This window comes from Chelmon rostratus, chromosome 18 (genome assembly GCF_017976325.1).
Source record: "Chelmon rostratus isolate fCheRos1 chromosome 18, fCheRos1.pri, whole genome shotgun sequence".
Lineage (NCBI taxonomy): Eukaryota > Metazoa > Chordata > Actinopteri > Chaetodontiformes > Chaetodontidae > Chelmon > Chelmon rostratus.
The window spans coordinates 5267671-5284016 of record NC_055675.1 but is presented as its reverse complement, the minus strand read 5'-3'; the positions used below and the strand labels follow the sequence as shown (position 1 = coordinate 5284016).

The 16346-nt window shown below is 42.6% G+C and overlaps 1 protein-coding gene across 2 annotated transcripts; it reads left to right on the top strand.

The window, feature by feature from the left end:
- Positions 1-3812: 3812 nt before the first annotated feature.
- On the top strand, positions 3813-16184 carry sccpdhb (saccharopine dehydrogenase b). Of its 2 annotated transcripts, XM_041958375.1 has the most exons (12): positions 3813-4049; positions 4436-4548; positions 4696-4776; positions 5443-5572; positions 7886-7935; positions 8621-8751; positions 9386-9503; positions 11308-11427; positions 12197-12253; positions 13672-13783; positions 14554-14635; positions 14755-16184. In XM_041958375.1, exons 1-12 carry the CDS (start codon positions 3854-3856, stop codon positions 14852-14854), a joined length of 1290 nt encoding a protein of 429 aa, XP_041814309.1. In that variant the 5' UTR covers positions 3813-3853; the 3' UTR covers positions 14855-16184. The 2 variants fall into 2 exon arrangements, with proteins under 2 accessions (XP_041814309.1, XP_041814310.1); XM_041958376.1 differs by lacking the exon at positions 3813-4049 and having other exon boundaries at positions 4454-4548; positions 4701-4776.
- The last annotated feature ends 162 nt before the right edge of the window (positions 16185-16346 follow it).

The window sequence follows — 16346 nt, the reverse complement described above, 5'->3', positions numbered from 1 at the left end:
CGCGAGGCTGTTCATGAATGCATAAAGCAACCCAGAAACAGAAAAGAGTAAAAAGAAAGATAAAAGAAAATAACACAAAATAGAAGTGCAGTGATGGAAAAGGCCAATCTTGAGCATCATTACAGCTCAAAACCCACTAAAAGAGATGAAAGGACAGACTGAACACAGAATCACTGAGCTGCAAAACAACGACCTACTACTGTGAGCAGCTCTTTACAAAGACTGACTGACCCAAACCTGGAAAACCAGCTGCGAGTTGCATCATTATCATCATCATCATCATCATCACTACCATCTGACATCAGACACCTCAAAGAGAAGCAGTCCCAGCCATCACAGAGGTTAGTGTGATACGTTATACAAATTGGACGGGGCCATGATAGGAAAGAGGTTCCTCACTCCGTCCTGTTTTGAACTGCTGTTCGCTTTCTCACCTTTAAATAGAAGGTGACACATTTAACAATCACAAAGGTTTACTTTTAATGATTAACATGCCTCCTCTTGAGCTTTTTCACACCGACCACAAATTCCCCTGTAATGGTTTTGGGTTTTAGTTATTTTCTGTTTTTTGTTGAAAGAGTCTTTCCTCGTGTGTCTTGGTTGATTTTACTTCCTGTTGTCTTTTTTTCCACCAGGTTTCCATGTCACCTGTGTTGTACTCATTAATTAATCCCTTGTGTATTTCCTCTGTGTGTTTTTCCTCTTTCAGTTGTTGGATCATCTGCCTGTTCCCACTCTTACGTTTTTCCGGTGTCTCTGTGTTATTGCCTCTGTTTCAGCAGAAGCTATGCTCCTAGTGAACTTTGGTCACCTTTTCTATTTCTCTTTGTTGTTTTGTTTGACTACTTTCATTGGGCTTATTCTTTGATAGACTTCTTTTACCTTGACTCCCCAGCTGCCTTTTGTTTTGTTTTGTTTTCCTGCCTGCTTCTGTGCCACCTCCAGTAAGTTTACTAAAGTTACTTTCTGTTGATTTCTTCTTTGCTGTGTGTCCTGTGTCAGCATTTGGGTCCCCTGCTTTTAACTGACACCTGCAAATGTAATATCTAATTATCGCCACCAGATGTCAGTGTACACCACAGAAACACCCACCATGTCATCTGGTTAGTTCATCCTTTTTCTGCTGCAGTCATAATGCAAGGTAAATGCCACAGATATGGGAACAGAGAAACCTCACTGGCTGCTGCTGTATGTCGCAGCTATGCATCTGTGCAAACACATACAGTGTGCACTGAAAATGCAGATTTCACTACCTACTTCCTGCTCTCTTAAAGCGCTAATGCTTCCCCGCTTGCTCTAATCCTTGCTTAAATTGTTTTGCCACTATCCTTGTTCTTCTGACAAAAGTCTTGGAAGGTGGATTCCCGATACCTACAAACCACTGGGACTTAAATTTATCAGACACATTATTTTTTAGCACTTTTATTACTTCTTCAGTGGTGTGCGAGTGTGAAATGCAAACATCACAAGCCTCTTTGCTGTGTCTGTGACTGGAGACAACATGTCAAAATGTGTAAGCCGCACAGAGTGTGCAGACCCCCATCAAGCATCCTCTGATGACACCTGCCCCCCGACTGAAGTGGGTGAGGAACCTGTGGGCCATTATCAGGGCATGACAGCTGCTGGACCTCCAGAAGGTGAACCTCTGGGGAACAATTCATTTGATTTTTTTTTTTAATTCTCACTTGATGTGAATTGGCTGAATGTAACGTGATGTATTTGATCTGCTCTTTGATCTGATCACTTTGATTTAAGTGATTCCATCTGATCCAATTTTAGTTGAATGAATTTGATGTGCTTTGAATTGACATGGTGTGTTTGGCCGTGCACTGATATGAAACGTGTCCTTGTCACTGTACTTTTAACTCTGGTCATGGTGCCTGTCAGATGAGGGTGATTTGGGGAATGGAATGAACCTCCCATGTGTTATACCCTCACAGTGAAGCTCCTGCAGTGCAGCTGGAAAATGAAAACGTGAGTTTGGAGAAACTACTGATTTTGTACTATTTACTGCTTATGATGGGAAATTCTACAGCATGTTTGGTTGCTGTATAGGATTTACAATCTGTGGTGTTGATTATTCTAATCCTAATTAAAACAAGTATATTTCAGCATCTTGAGTGCTTTGATCCGACTGTTGCTTACGGAAAAAGGAGGTATTGTACCTCCACATATTCTTCTTGATGGCTGTCAATGTGCTGCACCAGCTCTGAGCCCTGGAAAGCATGGACAGCAGAAACGGCCAGCAGGATGGAGGAAAGAACTGGAAGCTCCGTCTGTTGGGACTGAGAGTCAGAAACTGAATCACTGATACTGCAGACGGCTGCATAAAGGTCACGACTTCATCAGAGTGTATCTGACTGTACCGAATACTGCAGTAAACACAGCCGGGGCTGAAGATCATGGGTTTAGAAATGTTTTAAAAAAAGAAATTTTAATCTCATTTACCTGCTCAAGTATAGTATACACACACATGCATACACACCAACACACACACGCACACACACAGGAAGCTTAATTCAGTATGTGTAGACCACGGTGGAAGCCTCGGGACTGAAAGACAGTTTGTTTTCATGCGAACAGAAAAGGACAAGATGTAGGCTACCCTCACTGATATGAATGGGGTGGACAAAATAACAGAAACAGCTCTGAGTACAAGTAATGCAGTGCAATTCAACAGCACCACAAACTGCAGCCTCCAAAATGAGAATAACTGAACATTTTAATGCTACATCTAATATTTTGTTGCATCAGACTACATTAGTGGAAACTAGCTTGTACATGGCAACTGAGTGTACACAGCCATACAGGATAACCAATCAGCTAATGGAGCTTTAACAGTGTTGAATGCTGAGAATGAAAGCATTCACGTCCATGCTGAGTGAACAGTGCAGTTCCCCCATTTTGTTTGCTGGACAGTGATTCGAAACATGCAGTTAAAGCAACCAAAAAGACAGTAAGACAGTAAAGATGAAGAAAGAAGTTGAGACTGTGGCTCTAAGCAGCCAACAGACCATTCAATTTTAATAGTCTACTTCTATTCAGGCAAACCTTGTTTTTAGTCAGTCAGTCAAGGACACATGCACTTTAATAAAAGGCTCGATGACAGTTTGTTCAACACTTGGAAATCAATCATATGTTGAAATCATTAATCCCTAGAGATTGAATATATCAGACAACAGGTCACAGTTGCAAATTGAGATGGAGGTCACCTGTAAAAATTACAAAGAACAATCTGCTGTTTTTTTCTGCTGGCAGCTCCTCTGCAGCACCAAGACTCTCCTTCACAAATTCTTCCTCTGAATGTGGTTTCAGCTTCGTAGCTTTCAGCTCGCTCAGCGCAGAACTAGCCTGCAGAACACTGTCTCTGTCTGCACGTGATCTGGTGAAAGCTGCTTGTTGGGCATCCAAACACCACCTTTAAGAATGAACTCCATCCAAGTCTTTTTCATCGAGCTCGTCCTCTAACGTGGACACACTGGATTATCTAAAACAAAAAATATCGTTTGTCTATTCTCTTGTAGAGCGTGAAACTTCTCGTCCACTTAAGTTTTGCTGTCAGGCGCCATGAGGTGAAATCAACAGCAGCGCGTGTCTTACATTCAGGGACCGCGCGGAAAAACGTGGCACTTTATATATTATGTTTTGTGTATTTATGAATTGGCTCGCCGCCCTAATCAAACGGTCTCTGGGACCTCTTCTGTAAATAGTTCTCACTGTACAACCTGAAGGTGGCGGTATTGCGACATGGTGGATGCCAGCTGCTGTAAAACCTCAAAGAAGAAGAAGAAGCCGAGGAAGGAGGAGGAGGAAGTAACGTTACCAGGCGGGACCTTGAAGTAAAACATAAACAATGGCGTCTGTAACTTCGACCAGACCCTACCATATCATCGTTTTCGGTGCCACAGGCTTCACGGGGCAGTTTGTCGTTGAAGAGGTCGCCCGCTGTGCCGCAGACAGTCCCGTCGGTAGCCCTCTGAAATGGGCCGTGGCCGGGAGAAGCAGACAGCGCCTGGAAGAAGTGTTGAAACAAGCCGCGGGGAGGCTGTGTATGTGTTTGACAGGGCGACCTGGAGCTAGCTGAGGCAGGATTGTTCACTGTAGAGGCTCTGAGCGGTCATGTCACTGCCACAGGACGCTCCAGTCACTCACTTGACTGACGCAGGCAGCGGTCCGAGTTGTTGTTGTTGTCTGTTGATGGTCATGTGGCGAGAAGTTAGCTATTTTGTAATTGACCCCTACATATATGTTGTTGATTTGCTCCAAAGCAGCTAGCTAGCTTAAGAAATGGGCAGCTGGTCACGTTGTTGCGCAGTGTAGCTCGCAGCCTGACTCAATCAAGCCAGCCGTGGTTGAACCAGCTGCCCCTAAATTTGCTGTGTAATAAATGCTGCACAATTAATGAGAGATGATCTCCTTTCCTCCCTTTTTTCAGCTATGCCAGAGCTGAGAACAGACATCGAAATGATTGTTGCCGATGTGTCCATTGATGAGTCGCTGGCCGTCATGTGCCAACAAGGCGTGGTGGTCCTCAACTGTGTGGGACCTGTAAGTGTGTCATCCACACTTTGGAAGGGAGGGAAACAGAGGAAACTGATGGCACCTGACACTGGTGGATTCAAACCCACAACACTGTAATCTTGCGCTTTGTGTTTGTGTTTAATCATTGTCTCTTTGCTGTCCTTGTCCTTTCAGTACAGATTTTATGGTGAACCAGTGGTTAAAGCTTGCATAGCAAATGGAGCTCACTACCTGGACATCAGTGGCGAGCCTCAGGTAGGAGAATAAATACCCTTTTACATAGATCCAGATGTTTTTAAGGTGTCGAGGTGTTGTATCTATGTATTTGTTTTGTAGCTTGGTTATTACTACCAAGGGTTGGGCAATATGACAGCTCATACTGTGTGACGGTTTAAAATTGTTTTAAAATTGTCCACCAGTATTTGGCAATAGTTTCCACCACGGGAGCTGTCCCGTATGCCGTATTTACACACTCGCCTGAACCAAATGGAGTATTTCCTGGAAGTCAGAACGTGTCTGACACGTACCGATGTGGTACATGTTTGAAAGGTCAACTCTGAACATGGCCAGACCTGATTCTGCAGGCATTGTCCACAGTTGAAAACAGCTTCAGTATTTAAAGTGTCATCTCATGCAGTTGTTTTTGTTTGTATGGAAGCTCCAAATAAAAGAAGAAAATAATCAGATGTGATGAAGTATGGTATGGTGTGGTTATATTAAGTAGAACAGAACTCTATCCTGATATGAGATTAGATATATCAGCATATCACCCACCCGTGTTACTGCCCTTTAAGTAGACTGACTAGATGGAGTCTTGTTTGCATTTGTGACTGTGCATGATGGGTGTGTGTTCATACAATCAAATGCCTTTTTGTTTATGTATATACTTCATGATTATGTGTGTGTATTCATCGTGTACAGTTCCTGGAGCGGATGCAGCTGGAGTACCACGCCGAGGCCTTGGACAGAGGAGTGTATGTGATTGGCAGCTGTGGCTTTGACTCCATACCGGCAGACCTGGGTATTCTGTACACACAGAGGCAGTTCAAAGGTAGGAAGCAGAGGACAGGTGAAGTCAGCCATTGTGAATCAAGGCATTAAATGGTTCACTCAATGGAGAAAAGTAAAAAGTTCCGAATCCTTGTGCGTTGTTTGAGTCCTCAATATGTCGACGAGTGTCTGAAGATTCTCAGTCATCCAGACCGTGGTTATGCAAGGAGGGCTGAATCAGGGGCAACTGGACTTGGTTGTAGAAACCTGAAAATGTTTCACCTCTCATCCTTCTCAATTGGCTTCTTCAGTTCTGACTGACTGATGGGGAGTCCGAGATATTTAACTGTGGGTTTCTTTGGGGTGTTTAGAGGAGTTGCTCTAACCAGGTAAACCACGGAGATACCATACAACACAGTAGTGGCACATTTCAGTGAATTAAGCACAGGCATAAGATCCTGTTTGTCTTTTGGTGTTTTTGTTGTTTGCCTTATATAACATTATATTTTTACCTTATTTCTTCATTCATGTTTATTTTTTTGTGTGTGGGAAGCACTTTGTAACTTTGTGTTGTAAAAAGTGCTATTTAAGTAATTTTTTACTTACTCACCTCAGCTATCATCAGTAAGTTCAAAGGTTTGTGTGTCTGAGGGTTTACTGAAGGTTCTGGCTGACAAGCCTGCAGATATGGCCGATCTTTGCTCAGGTAGTGGCTGGAGCATGTCATTAATCCAATTCCACCTTGTTTGGCAGTACTGCGCTAATTTGTGTTTGTGTTTGTGTTGCAGCTGTAATGGAAATGTGGAACCAGACAAGTGGCAGATACAACCATACGGTTTATGTGTTGAAGCTTGAATCCGTCATTTATAGGGAGTTGGAGTGAATGTGCAAAGCAAGGCTGAGAGTTCCATCGCGGTCGTTCAGGTTGGCTAGCACCATGTTGCTAGTGTTGTCATGTATGTATGCTGTGACTTTTCTATTTAGTCCCCAGTGCTCAGTAGTGGTGGAAAGCACATCTGCCAGGTTTTTAGCAGTGTGCCACTGTTTGGCATTGCTATGGTCTGCAGAACACAACTCTGTATTTCCAACCTGACTATGTAATGACAGGTGACTGTTACATACGATTCATTTTTAAGTGCTGTCCATGAATCTGCAGTCAGAGACAATTTTTCAACACTTGTCTACCATGAGTATGCAGCTCAATTGCATTATCGTCATAGAGTTTCTCCAGTTTTGCAATTGCATTATTTGACCATAAACTCTGGCTCAACAAACACTAGCAAACTTTGAAAACCCCTGCCTTCGACAAAGTGGATGGGAAGCATCTCTTTAGCTATTATCTTTGAGATAAGGGCAGTTGTTTGTTCTGCGCATCTACCATCAAATTGGTATTGAATTTGCACTAGCACTTTCCACGGCTTGTGTGGCTCGTAGCATCTATTATAGACCCACACGCTGGAACAATGTTGGAGTATTTAATATTGAGGGACAGTCAAGAGACATTTTGTGAACGTTAAGCCTCATTTGAAGCCAATTAGATAACCAGAGTAGTAGGTTGGATATGGGAAACAGATTTTTCATGTTGCTCACTTAGCCAGAGCTAACGTTATCTCCACATTTCATACTGCAACACAAGCTCAGCCGGTTAAAGCTTCTGGATACCTGGAAAACTGGACCTTTGTGAAAATAGCTTCAAGAAAAGCAGTCTTGTGCATGCAGACCAATGCATAGACTCATTCGAGGACACGTACATATCTTGCATAAGGTGGACAAGAGTGAAGGAGGCTATTTATGTAAAAATAGAGAAACCATCCTTCAGAGGAGGCGGTCTGCAGCACCCACCAACAATGCTGTTCTTTCAGCCCTTCCCAGGAGATTTCACACCTATTCACAGTTGGCCTTGTGTGACATCTCCAACAACAGTCCTTTACACCTGGCCTCAGGTGCGTCCATCTCGAATGACTGCCGTTACACACAGTGGATTCAATGACCTTGATAACGACCCCACAGAGGTTAAATACCTATGACTCTCCACTCAGTTAAGACTGAAGAAGCCACTTGGATGAGAGGCGAAACATTTTCAAGTCTCTACGAGTCCAGTTACCCTTGATTCAACTGTTCTCGGATGTCACAGTGTACAAAATAGATGAATTAATCAACACAGTAATAACTCAATACATTTCAACTGATTTCATCTGTTGAAATTGTCATTGATTATCAAGAAATAGAGCCACAAACTTTTTTGCTGCCATTTATACAAAGGCTAAAAGTGGCAAGTTTAGTTGAAACCATGCATCTGATACATTTTCACTAGAACTTGGTTTAACTTTAACTTGCAAGTTAAAATGCAACTTTAACTTTGGTCTTATTTCAGGGACCTTGACGGCTGTGGAGAGCTTCCTGAACATTAGCAGCGGGCCTGAGGTAGCCTGAACAACCACAGCTTCTACATTGCATGATGGGAAATGTTGTCTGCTGCACTATGTCCAACTTTTTCAAAAGTGAAGTGATGGCTGTTTTGGTCTAAGTTTATATAACTTAGCTGTCAGGCACAGTTCAGGATGTGGCTAATCACAGATGGTAAATATAAGAAAATGTCATTGCAGGCACACAGCTGAATACATTTTTGAAATAAAATATTGCATTTTACGTCACTTCTACTGAGTTTACAAGACGAAGAGAGCTGAATTCCTAAAAATGAATCCAAGCAAACACTAATATGGAACACAAAAATCAATATTTCTGTGACACAGAAAAGTCATTTAACAGAAGCTTGAGGGAAATGTAAGGAAAATATATAGAGAGCACTCTGAGTTCGTGCTGCCCTTCTGTAGGGAGACTGTTATTATATGACCGTTTTTAATTTCCCTGGAAACTAATATGCTGATATATAAGCAAAACACACAGCTGGCTGCTTTCAGAATTCTCATATATGTCGTATACATGTCATTTTCAAGAGTAAGTAAAGCAGTCCCCAGCAGGTTCAGGTCACTTAAACTTGTCAATCAAAATAAATGAGATTTAACCTTTGCTGTTTATGGAGGAGGCTTTTGGATAGCAGTGGTTTTCTGCACCGTGACAGAATTTGAAGTTGTCTCTACCCTTGCAGGGGTTTTCTGGCCACGACGCCACTTGGCAGTCTGCTGTGTACGGTTTTGCAGACAGCGGATCCCTCCGCCAGCTGAGGAGGAAGTTTGGCCACAAGCCGCTGCCTGTGGTGGGAGCCAAAGTCAAAAAGAGGTAAGGCTCTGATGCAGCCATTACTGTCTGCCTTAAACACTTTACTTTGAGTAATAGCGTTTTTATGGAATGTAGGGCCTCAGCAGCCATAAGTCAAGACAGGAGTAAGGTGTGTTTCTTCAACGCACAGCAGTCTGTCCTACATTTCAGTAGTTTGATTCAAGAGTGATGGAATATTATTTTGATAAAAATACCTTAATTTACAATATAGTGCCATTTGAGCAGATGGAAGATCACCAAATAAATGTAATGAACATTTGGTGCAACTGTTATTTTTAAAAATGTTGGTGTTTTGTAATGAAGCCTTCATTTTGATGAGCCAAGTTCAATCTCAAGGCCATGAAACATATTCTGCAGGTGAAACACAAGGTCAGCTTTAAGTTACTGCAAACCAAAAAGACTTTGTCTTCAGGTAGACCGAATTACAGTCAGAGTAGAGAGATTTTATTGGGATGTGGAGCCTGGCAGGGATGAAGAGACAGAGTGAGAAGACTATCAATGGATGAAATGATGCTGAATACTACTGTGTGGATGCTGCAAGTAGAAATAGCTCTGGTAACTGTAGAACATTTTACTTTCTCTGTGTGTAATTTGGTGTGTGTGTGTGTGTGTGTGTGTGTGTGTGTGTGTCCAGGGGTTTTATGTTTTTCAGCAAGGAGATCGAGCAGTATGCCATCCCATTCATGGGCTCTGACCCCTCAGTGGTCAAGAGAACCCAGCGTTTCCTTTACGAGGAGGAACACCAGTCACCGGTGAGATTGTATTAACAGAAGAACCGACACAGTGTTTCCTCTTATTCATTGCAGTGGTGATAGTTAAACAGTTACACTCTTACTTGAGGCCAACAAAATGCGTTGAGTACATTTTCTTCCTCATGAAACATTTGCAAAGCTAATTCTTTCTTTAATATTTTAAAATCCTCTTCACCTTTTTCTGGTGCATCATGGTGACGTTTCTTGGCACTTTGCTGCCCCCAACTGTTGATCAGTGGAACAGCTTGAAACAGAGGGATGGAATAGACAGTAGCTTGCATGCACCACACACTACACCTTATGTCCCTGGGTAGTAAACAAGAATGTGTATCATGTCACCTACTTTCATCTGCAAATGTTTGTAAAGCATCAGATCATCAAAATATTGCCAGATATCTAAAAGGTACGCTGTGGAGTTTTTGATCACCAGCAGCACTAAGGAGCTATGTTTTTTCTGATCGTTTCCCAATCAGTGAAGTGAAGATGCAGACACAGGGGCGAACAAGCGATATGACGCACTTTCCTGCCAAGGATTACTCGCCAGTTTCACTGATTGACAGTTGGTGGCAATGAAACAGCAAGAGTGAGGGAGACGAAGGCTGCCAGCAAGCAAACGTGGATTTAAATAATGCAAGTTCTGACGTACCCAAGAAAGCCGCTTTGCAAATGTGATATGAGGAAGGAAATGCAGTTAACATGCATGCTAGGCTTCATGGGACACACACAATGTTTCTAAATACATGGCTCAAGTGTGCCTTGCAAAAAAAGTCCTACTGGGGTGAGAAACCCCTTTAGCAAGGAGCTGATATGTTACCATCATGTTAAGAAGGGTACAGATACCTTCTCTCATCTAATAGCACATTGTGTTTGCTAATCCTGAGGTATGATCAAACTACGCTTGACTCCTTGATTTACTGTGGCCTGAATTGTAGTTTGCTTTGGACCATAGTGTTTGCGAAGTGAATACATGTAGATGCAAATTTCCATGCCATCCATAATTTGCTAACCCATTTTTGAGGCAGTAAATAACTGGCCATGCGTTGAAATGTCTTGATGAGCACGCTTCAGGAGCAGAGAGATTAATATCGGAGTATTGTCCGTGTCCCTCGGGTACACAGTTTGGCACGACACAACAAGCTTTAATATTTAGCTTTAAGAACACATACAGGATATATGTGCTGTGCTGTGCAGACTGTGCCTCTGTAATCCTGGCTGTGAAGAGCAAAACCTTTTCTCCCTGCTGTACCTGTAACTAGGTCAGCCATCCCAGCTGCTGTTACTGTTGTGATCACAGCCAGAGACACAGACCTTAAACTAGCTCATTATGTTGTTTAGGCCGCCATCTACCAGCGAAGTAGAAATATGATGAGTCATCTATAGTGATTCATCACTTTCTTCCCCGCTGCTCATTACTCCCTTTGACATCTCATCTCGCCCTCCCTCCCTCCTGCCTTGCTCTTTTTTCTCCCTCCAACTGTTTCTCTTTTTCACTCCACGTCCCCGTCCTTCCTCCCTCTGTCGTCTGCATCCCGTCTCACCCTCGCACTTCTCCTCTGTCCTCTACCTCTGCATCTTCAACCGCCTCACCACTTGGTTCCTACACTGCTACCACCACCCTCCCTTTAATCTCTCATGTCTTCCTCCGTGTCCATCCCCTCCTCACCATTCACTCTCAACTCACCACTTTCCCCTTTATCGCTCATTTTCCCCTCCCTCATCTGTTTCCCCTGCCTCTGTCACCTTTAATTTGCCTTTTTATCATTTACATTCTGCCTTTTGTGCCCTGTCTTGCCTCCGCCCACAGGTCCAGTACAGCGCCTACATCGGGGTTGGTGGCCTCTTCTCGGTAGCTAAGCTCCTCTGTGGCGGCCTGTTGTTCTGGCTCATGGTCAAATTCAGCCTGGGCAGGAAGCTCCTCACCACGGTAAATACTGTACATTGTTCACATTATGAAAGTTGTGAGAACACCAAACACTGGTTTGCACTTGCCCAGTGTATGTGAATGGTCATGTGACATGCATTTTCAGGCGTGTTAGTCTGGATGGAGATTATTTCTGATATGGTGCTAAAACGCTCATCTGGCTGCTGAAACAGTCTGGCTCTGTAAAACTGTGGAAGCCATCACATCCTGCCTTGCATACTGTAATTGGCAATATAATTAGTAGTGTTTTCCTTCCTGGATTTCCTAGATTAGACTGATGGTTTGAGGCGATTTTCCAGTGTAGTTTGCATTATTGACTCACAAGCATTTATGACTGGAGCACCTGTTTTCTTAATCAAGTGTGTATCAAACCTTGGCATGCTTTAGCTCATTTCATTCAGAAAAAGGAGGACTTCGAAATGTGCACATTTAAATGTGGGCAGTTAGGTGCAGGTCTTTAGCTGGAAGGCTTATCCAAAGCTGCACATGTTAAATACAACAGCAGAGGTGGCAGCAAGTGTGACACTACTTGATGTCTGCAAGTAGAAAATGTTTCAGATCTACATGGATTCTACAGTTTTAAAGCTTCACTTATCAGCACTGCCGTTAAATGAAATGCAAAGGAAGTCTGGAAACCAAATTTAGTCAGTAGTTTGAATGTAGTTTATAGAGTCACAGTTCCTTACGAGCGTTGTATATAATTCTGCTGTCAGCACAGTCTTATGACATGTATGCATAATGGTTGATATTTGTTTTTTTGTCTCTCCCAAAGTTTCCATCATTCTTCTCCTTTGGCTTGTTCACCAAGTCTGGTCCAACCATGAAGCAGGTAACACAAACCCTGTGTGAGTTTGATGCATTTAGGGTTCAGCGCAGGAGGGGCACAGCCCTGGTGTATATTATGTATTACTGTGTATTGTTTATTATTGTTGTTGTTGCTGGAGCTGTTTTTCTGCCACAGTGGCTCAAATTGCCACGACCTGGAATAAGGTGGAAAAGATGTCCACGGGCCAGATGGGGGAGCTGTGTTTCAGGCCCAAACTGCTGTTTCGGAAAGGTCGCACCTATCACACAGTCTGATTGACTTGAAGTTGGAGACACAGGAGTCCAGCTCAGTGTGATGGACCAAAAAATCTGTTGGCACGCGATGGGATTTTGTCTGTATCAGCACCATCATGGGTATACAGCACCGCAAGTCTGAGATACACGTTTCTATTATAAATTAGCAAGATCGGTCAACAAACACGGCTGCCGTCAACCAAAAACTTTGCAAGGGGCGTGACTTAACAAGAAAATGTCCATTTTATTAACGATGTGTCCGATCATCACAAGTCTGGGAACATATCTTCAGGCTGTGTTAAGCTTCACCCGTTGAGGGCGGCACAAATACCAAAAATGTGTACCGCGTGCGTGCATGGTCTCAGGATGGATTTAATACTTACCGTTAGAGCTGCGTCCTTCTTTTGAGCCCCAAAGGGGTTGAACCCACTAATCGCCACGTGCAGCTATTTTTATCATTGTTGCATCCTGAGATGAATTGAAAGCTTCCATGGGGAGTCATCCATTGCCTGCTGTTAGCAGCTCCGCAGCCAAGTGACAGGAGATACAGTCATTGATCTGCGGGATTTAGACCATGTTGTTGATCATCGCCTTACTGCGAGCGATGGGCTCCCACATGGACACAAAACATTGGGCCAAAACGTTTTAGTTCTTTCTGCAGGGCAACATTGAACATCTTCTGATTCAAAATGCGATGACAGTTGTCCTGATGGATTAGATTATCTGAGATTTTCAGTGTTAAACTCCTCATAAATGATACCTCAGGATGTTCTGTTGCTGATTTAGTCATTGATACTTAATGTAAGAGAAAACTTTAGATTTGGAAGTTTTCAGGGCTTTGATTTTATAAAAAGTGACACATTGAATATATTTGGTTAACTATGAGTTAACCAAGAGTGATAAAAATATGATATAACAGATTTCTGTTTCCTACGTTATTACTTATACAGTATGTTTTGGCTCATAGTTATTGCAGATATTACACAGCATGGGTTTATAATTTTGCTCACTTTGTTAGCACGTTTATCAACCTTTGCAGCTCCGGGGACCTCGACCATGTGCACACAGTATTTCTACTCTGGGAGTTTTTTTGTATTGTACTGTATCTTATGCTGCTGTATCTTGCTTGATTTTCATTGCTTTGTGCACTCATACAGTTCCTCTCTCGTCACTCTCTCCTCTCTCCAGATTGAAAACACCTGTTTTAGCCTGACATTTTTCGGGGAGGGCTACTCAGAGGGTACAGATCCCTCGCAGGGCCGGCCCAACTCTAAGATCTGCACCCAGGTCATAGGACCAGGTAAAACTGCTATAATTACAGCAGGCTCAGGGCCTCACTCATATGATGCTTCCAGTTCTGCTGAGTGTACAGCTATTGAAACACCTGGGCTTTTCCTAGCATGACTAGCTGTGACAGAAGACCCATTCAGCTTCAGCATCATGAAAATAGTGATGGAAACAATGTTCGACTGCTGCTTGTGGTACATGTAGTAAGTAGTTTTGCTGTTAGACCCCTGAGTCACCGCCCACAACTCTACTCTCTTACTTCTACGTACTCACTCTTATTTTTCAGTAATTTAAATGGTAAAGTGAGATGAATTGAAGTGGATTGCAGTTTGTTGTTAGAGGATAAGGCTTGAGTTATTCTGTTTTAAAAAAGGCTCAGTCATTCCCTAAAACAGCTGGACGCTGTAGTTTTTAGGAGAACCTTTTGAGTGGCGGATTAATCCACATATTGTGGCCCAGCGAGTATTTACAGCAGCAGAATGTGTGTGTGGGATTGACTCAGCACAAACTAAGATGTGTGTGTGTTCGTAGTAATGAAGGAAGATGTCAGTGCAGCAGTGTGGCTCACTGGTGTGTTTACAGGAGGACACATCAGACTTTGGATACAAACACACAGCGTTTGTTAGTAGCATCAGGTCATTGTTGGTCTGGGTCTTTTCATGGGATTTGTTCATCCTTGAGGCTCTCTCATACTGTAGAGTGTACCTGGACCATGGATATTTTGTACTGTAAATACTATTTCTGCAACTATTTATCTGTTTGTGTTTTTGTTCTGGTTCACAGAGCCGGGTTATGTAGCAACAGTTTCTACTATGGTACAAGCAGCCGTTACCTTGCTGAATGAAGTGCACTCTCTCCCCAGGAGGTCAGTTTAGTGTGTTTTTTCTTCTCATTGTGCTTCCTTTTCTGTCTTACTTATCTGTTTACCTCTCTCCTCTTATCCCACCTCCTCTCTCTGTTGTGTGTCTCTTTTGTTATTGACAGGGGAGGGGTGTACACCCCAGGAGCTGCCTTCTATAAAACCAGTCTGATCGACCGCCTCCACGAGCACAGCGTCAAGTTCTCAGTCAGAAACTACCAGTAGCTCTGTAACAGTAACTGTTACAGTATGTTCTATTCGTACTGGTGTCCACTGGAAACCTCTCATCCAGTCAACATGATCACTTTTTACAGTGAGTGTAACTGAACCCTGCGTCTATTGTTTTTCTGTTCATTGCTTTAGTAATATCACTCTGAGAACTGGGATCTGGGATCAGAGCTGAACAGAACCACTAAAGCAGGGTCCACTGTTTTTGCTCAAGGACACTTGCTCTCTGCTGTGAAGCAGGATCTGTGCTTTTAATGTGGATGAATGGAAATCTGTTGTGTCATCAGTAGAAAGTGATCACACATCACTGCTGGATCTCTACATTTAATAAGACATATCTTACACACTAATTATTTGACTATGCATTTGTGAAAATAAGCGAGATTGATTCATCACATTTGATCAAGTTGAATAATCTTAGATGCAAACTTGAACTTGAAATGTAAGAAAATATAAAACACTAAACTTGATTCTGACCAGAATGATGACTGAATAGAAACTGTTTTCCAGTGAACAGTTCACTGTGTGTTTGATTTGTTGATTTTAAATCTAGTTTATAATCAATAACATAATAAAGCACTGGAACGATACAGGATGCAGATGTTTTTAGCTGCTGGACTGAGCCGACTCGCACCCTGTCAACGATATGAGCTGAGTTTCTAATTAACGTATGTAAGAAATGTTCTTACGGTTTTACAGTTATGGAGAAACTATATTTAAGGACATGATCTTATGGGATAAGTCTGGAAATATTAGTATTTTTATTGTCGTTTCCATGAAAAAGGCAAAACAACCATGAATGTATCTGACCACCACTAGCACTAGCTGACATGCTCCTTCAGTGCACACACACACACACACACACACTGTAGTTTATTTGGACTCAATCCCACATACACAGTCCTGCTGTGGAAACAGCCTATTGTGTGCCAAATCTACAGCTGAAAACAGTCCCCAGCAAATACACAATTTGCTGCTGTTGGAGTGACACTGGTGAAAACTACAGTGTCTCATTAAAAAAATGTTCATCCTCGGTAGGGAGCAATGGGCTGAGAGCCACGGACAGAGAAGTGTGAAAGTATCCAGACTGACATCTTTTTGGTTTTTTTCATGTGATTTCTAGAGACCATTCTTTTAATGTACTGATGCCTGCAGTTAAATCAACAAAAGAATAAACTTTTATGTGTAATGATGGAATTTCCCACTGAAATGGTACCTTGAAGGCATCATTGCAGATGTTGTGATTGTTGGAGGTGTTGGCAGAGAGTGCTGTGTGTTTTTGAGTGTTGTCAGTGTGCAGGTCTGTTAATAAATGCCGCTGAGTGTTCAGAACTTTCTGAGTGTCCTTCTTTGTTCACCGTCAAGCAGACGTTACAGTATGCATTGCTATTGACTTGCATTGATTGTTCACCAGTGGACAGTTTGAGTCAGACATGCATGGCACACTACCTTATTCATCTGCAAAAGCTAACCTTTAAAGAGAGACTGA

What these genes read in the sequence shown, in the direction of transcription:
- sccpdhb (XM_041958375.1), top strand. Translation starts at nt 3,854, where the DNA reads ATGGCGTCTGTAACTTCGACCAGACCCTACCATATCATCGTTTTCGGT. An exon ending in ACATCAGTGGCGAGCCTCAG is followed by an intron (nt 4,777 to 5,442) that starts GTAGGAGAATAA and finishes CATCGTGTACAG; the next exon opens with TTCCTGGAGCGGATGCAGCT. An exon ending in CTGGTCCAACCATGAAGCAG is followed by an intron (nt 12,254 to 13,671) that starts GTAACACAAACC and finishes TCCTCTCTCCAG; the next exon opens with ATTGAAAACACCTGTTTTAG.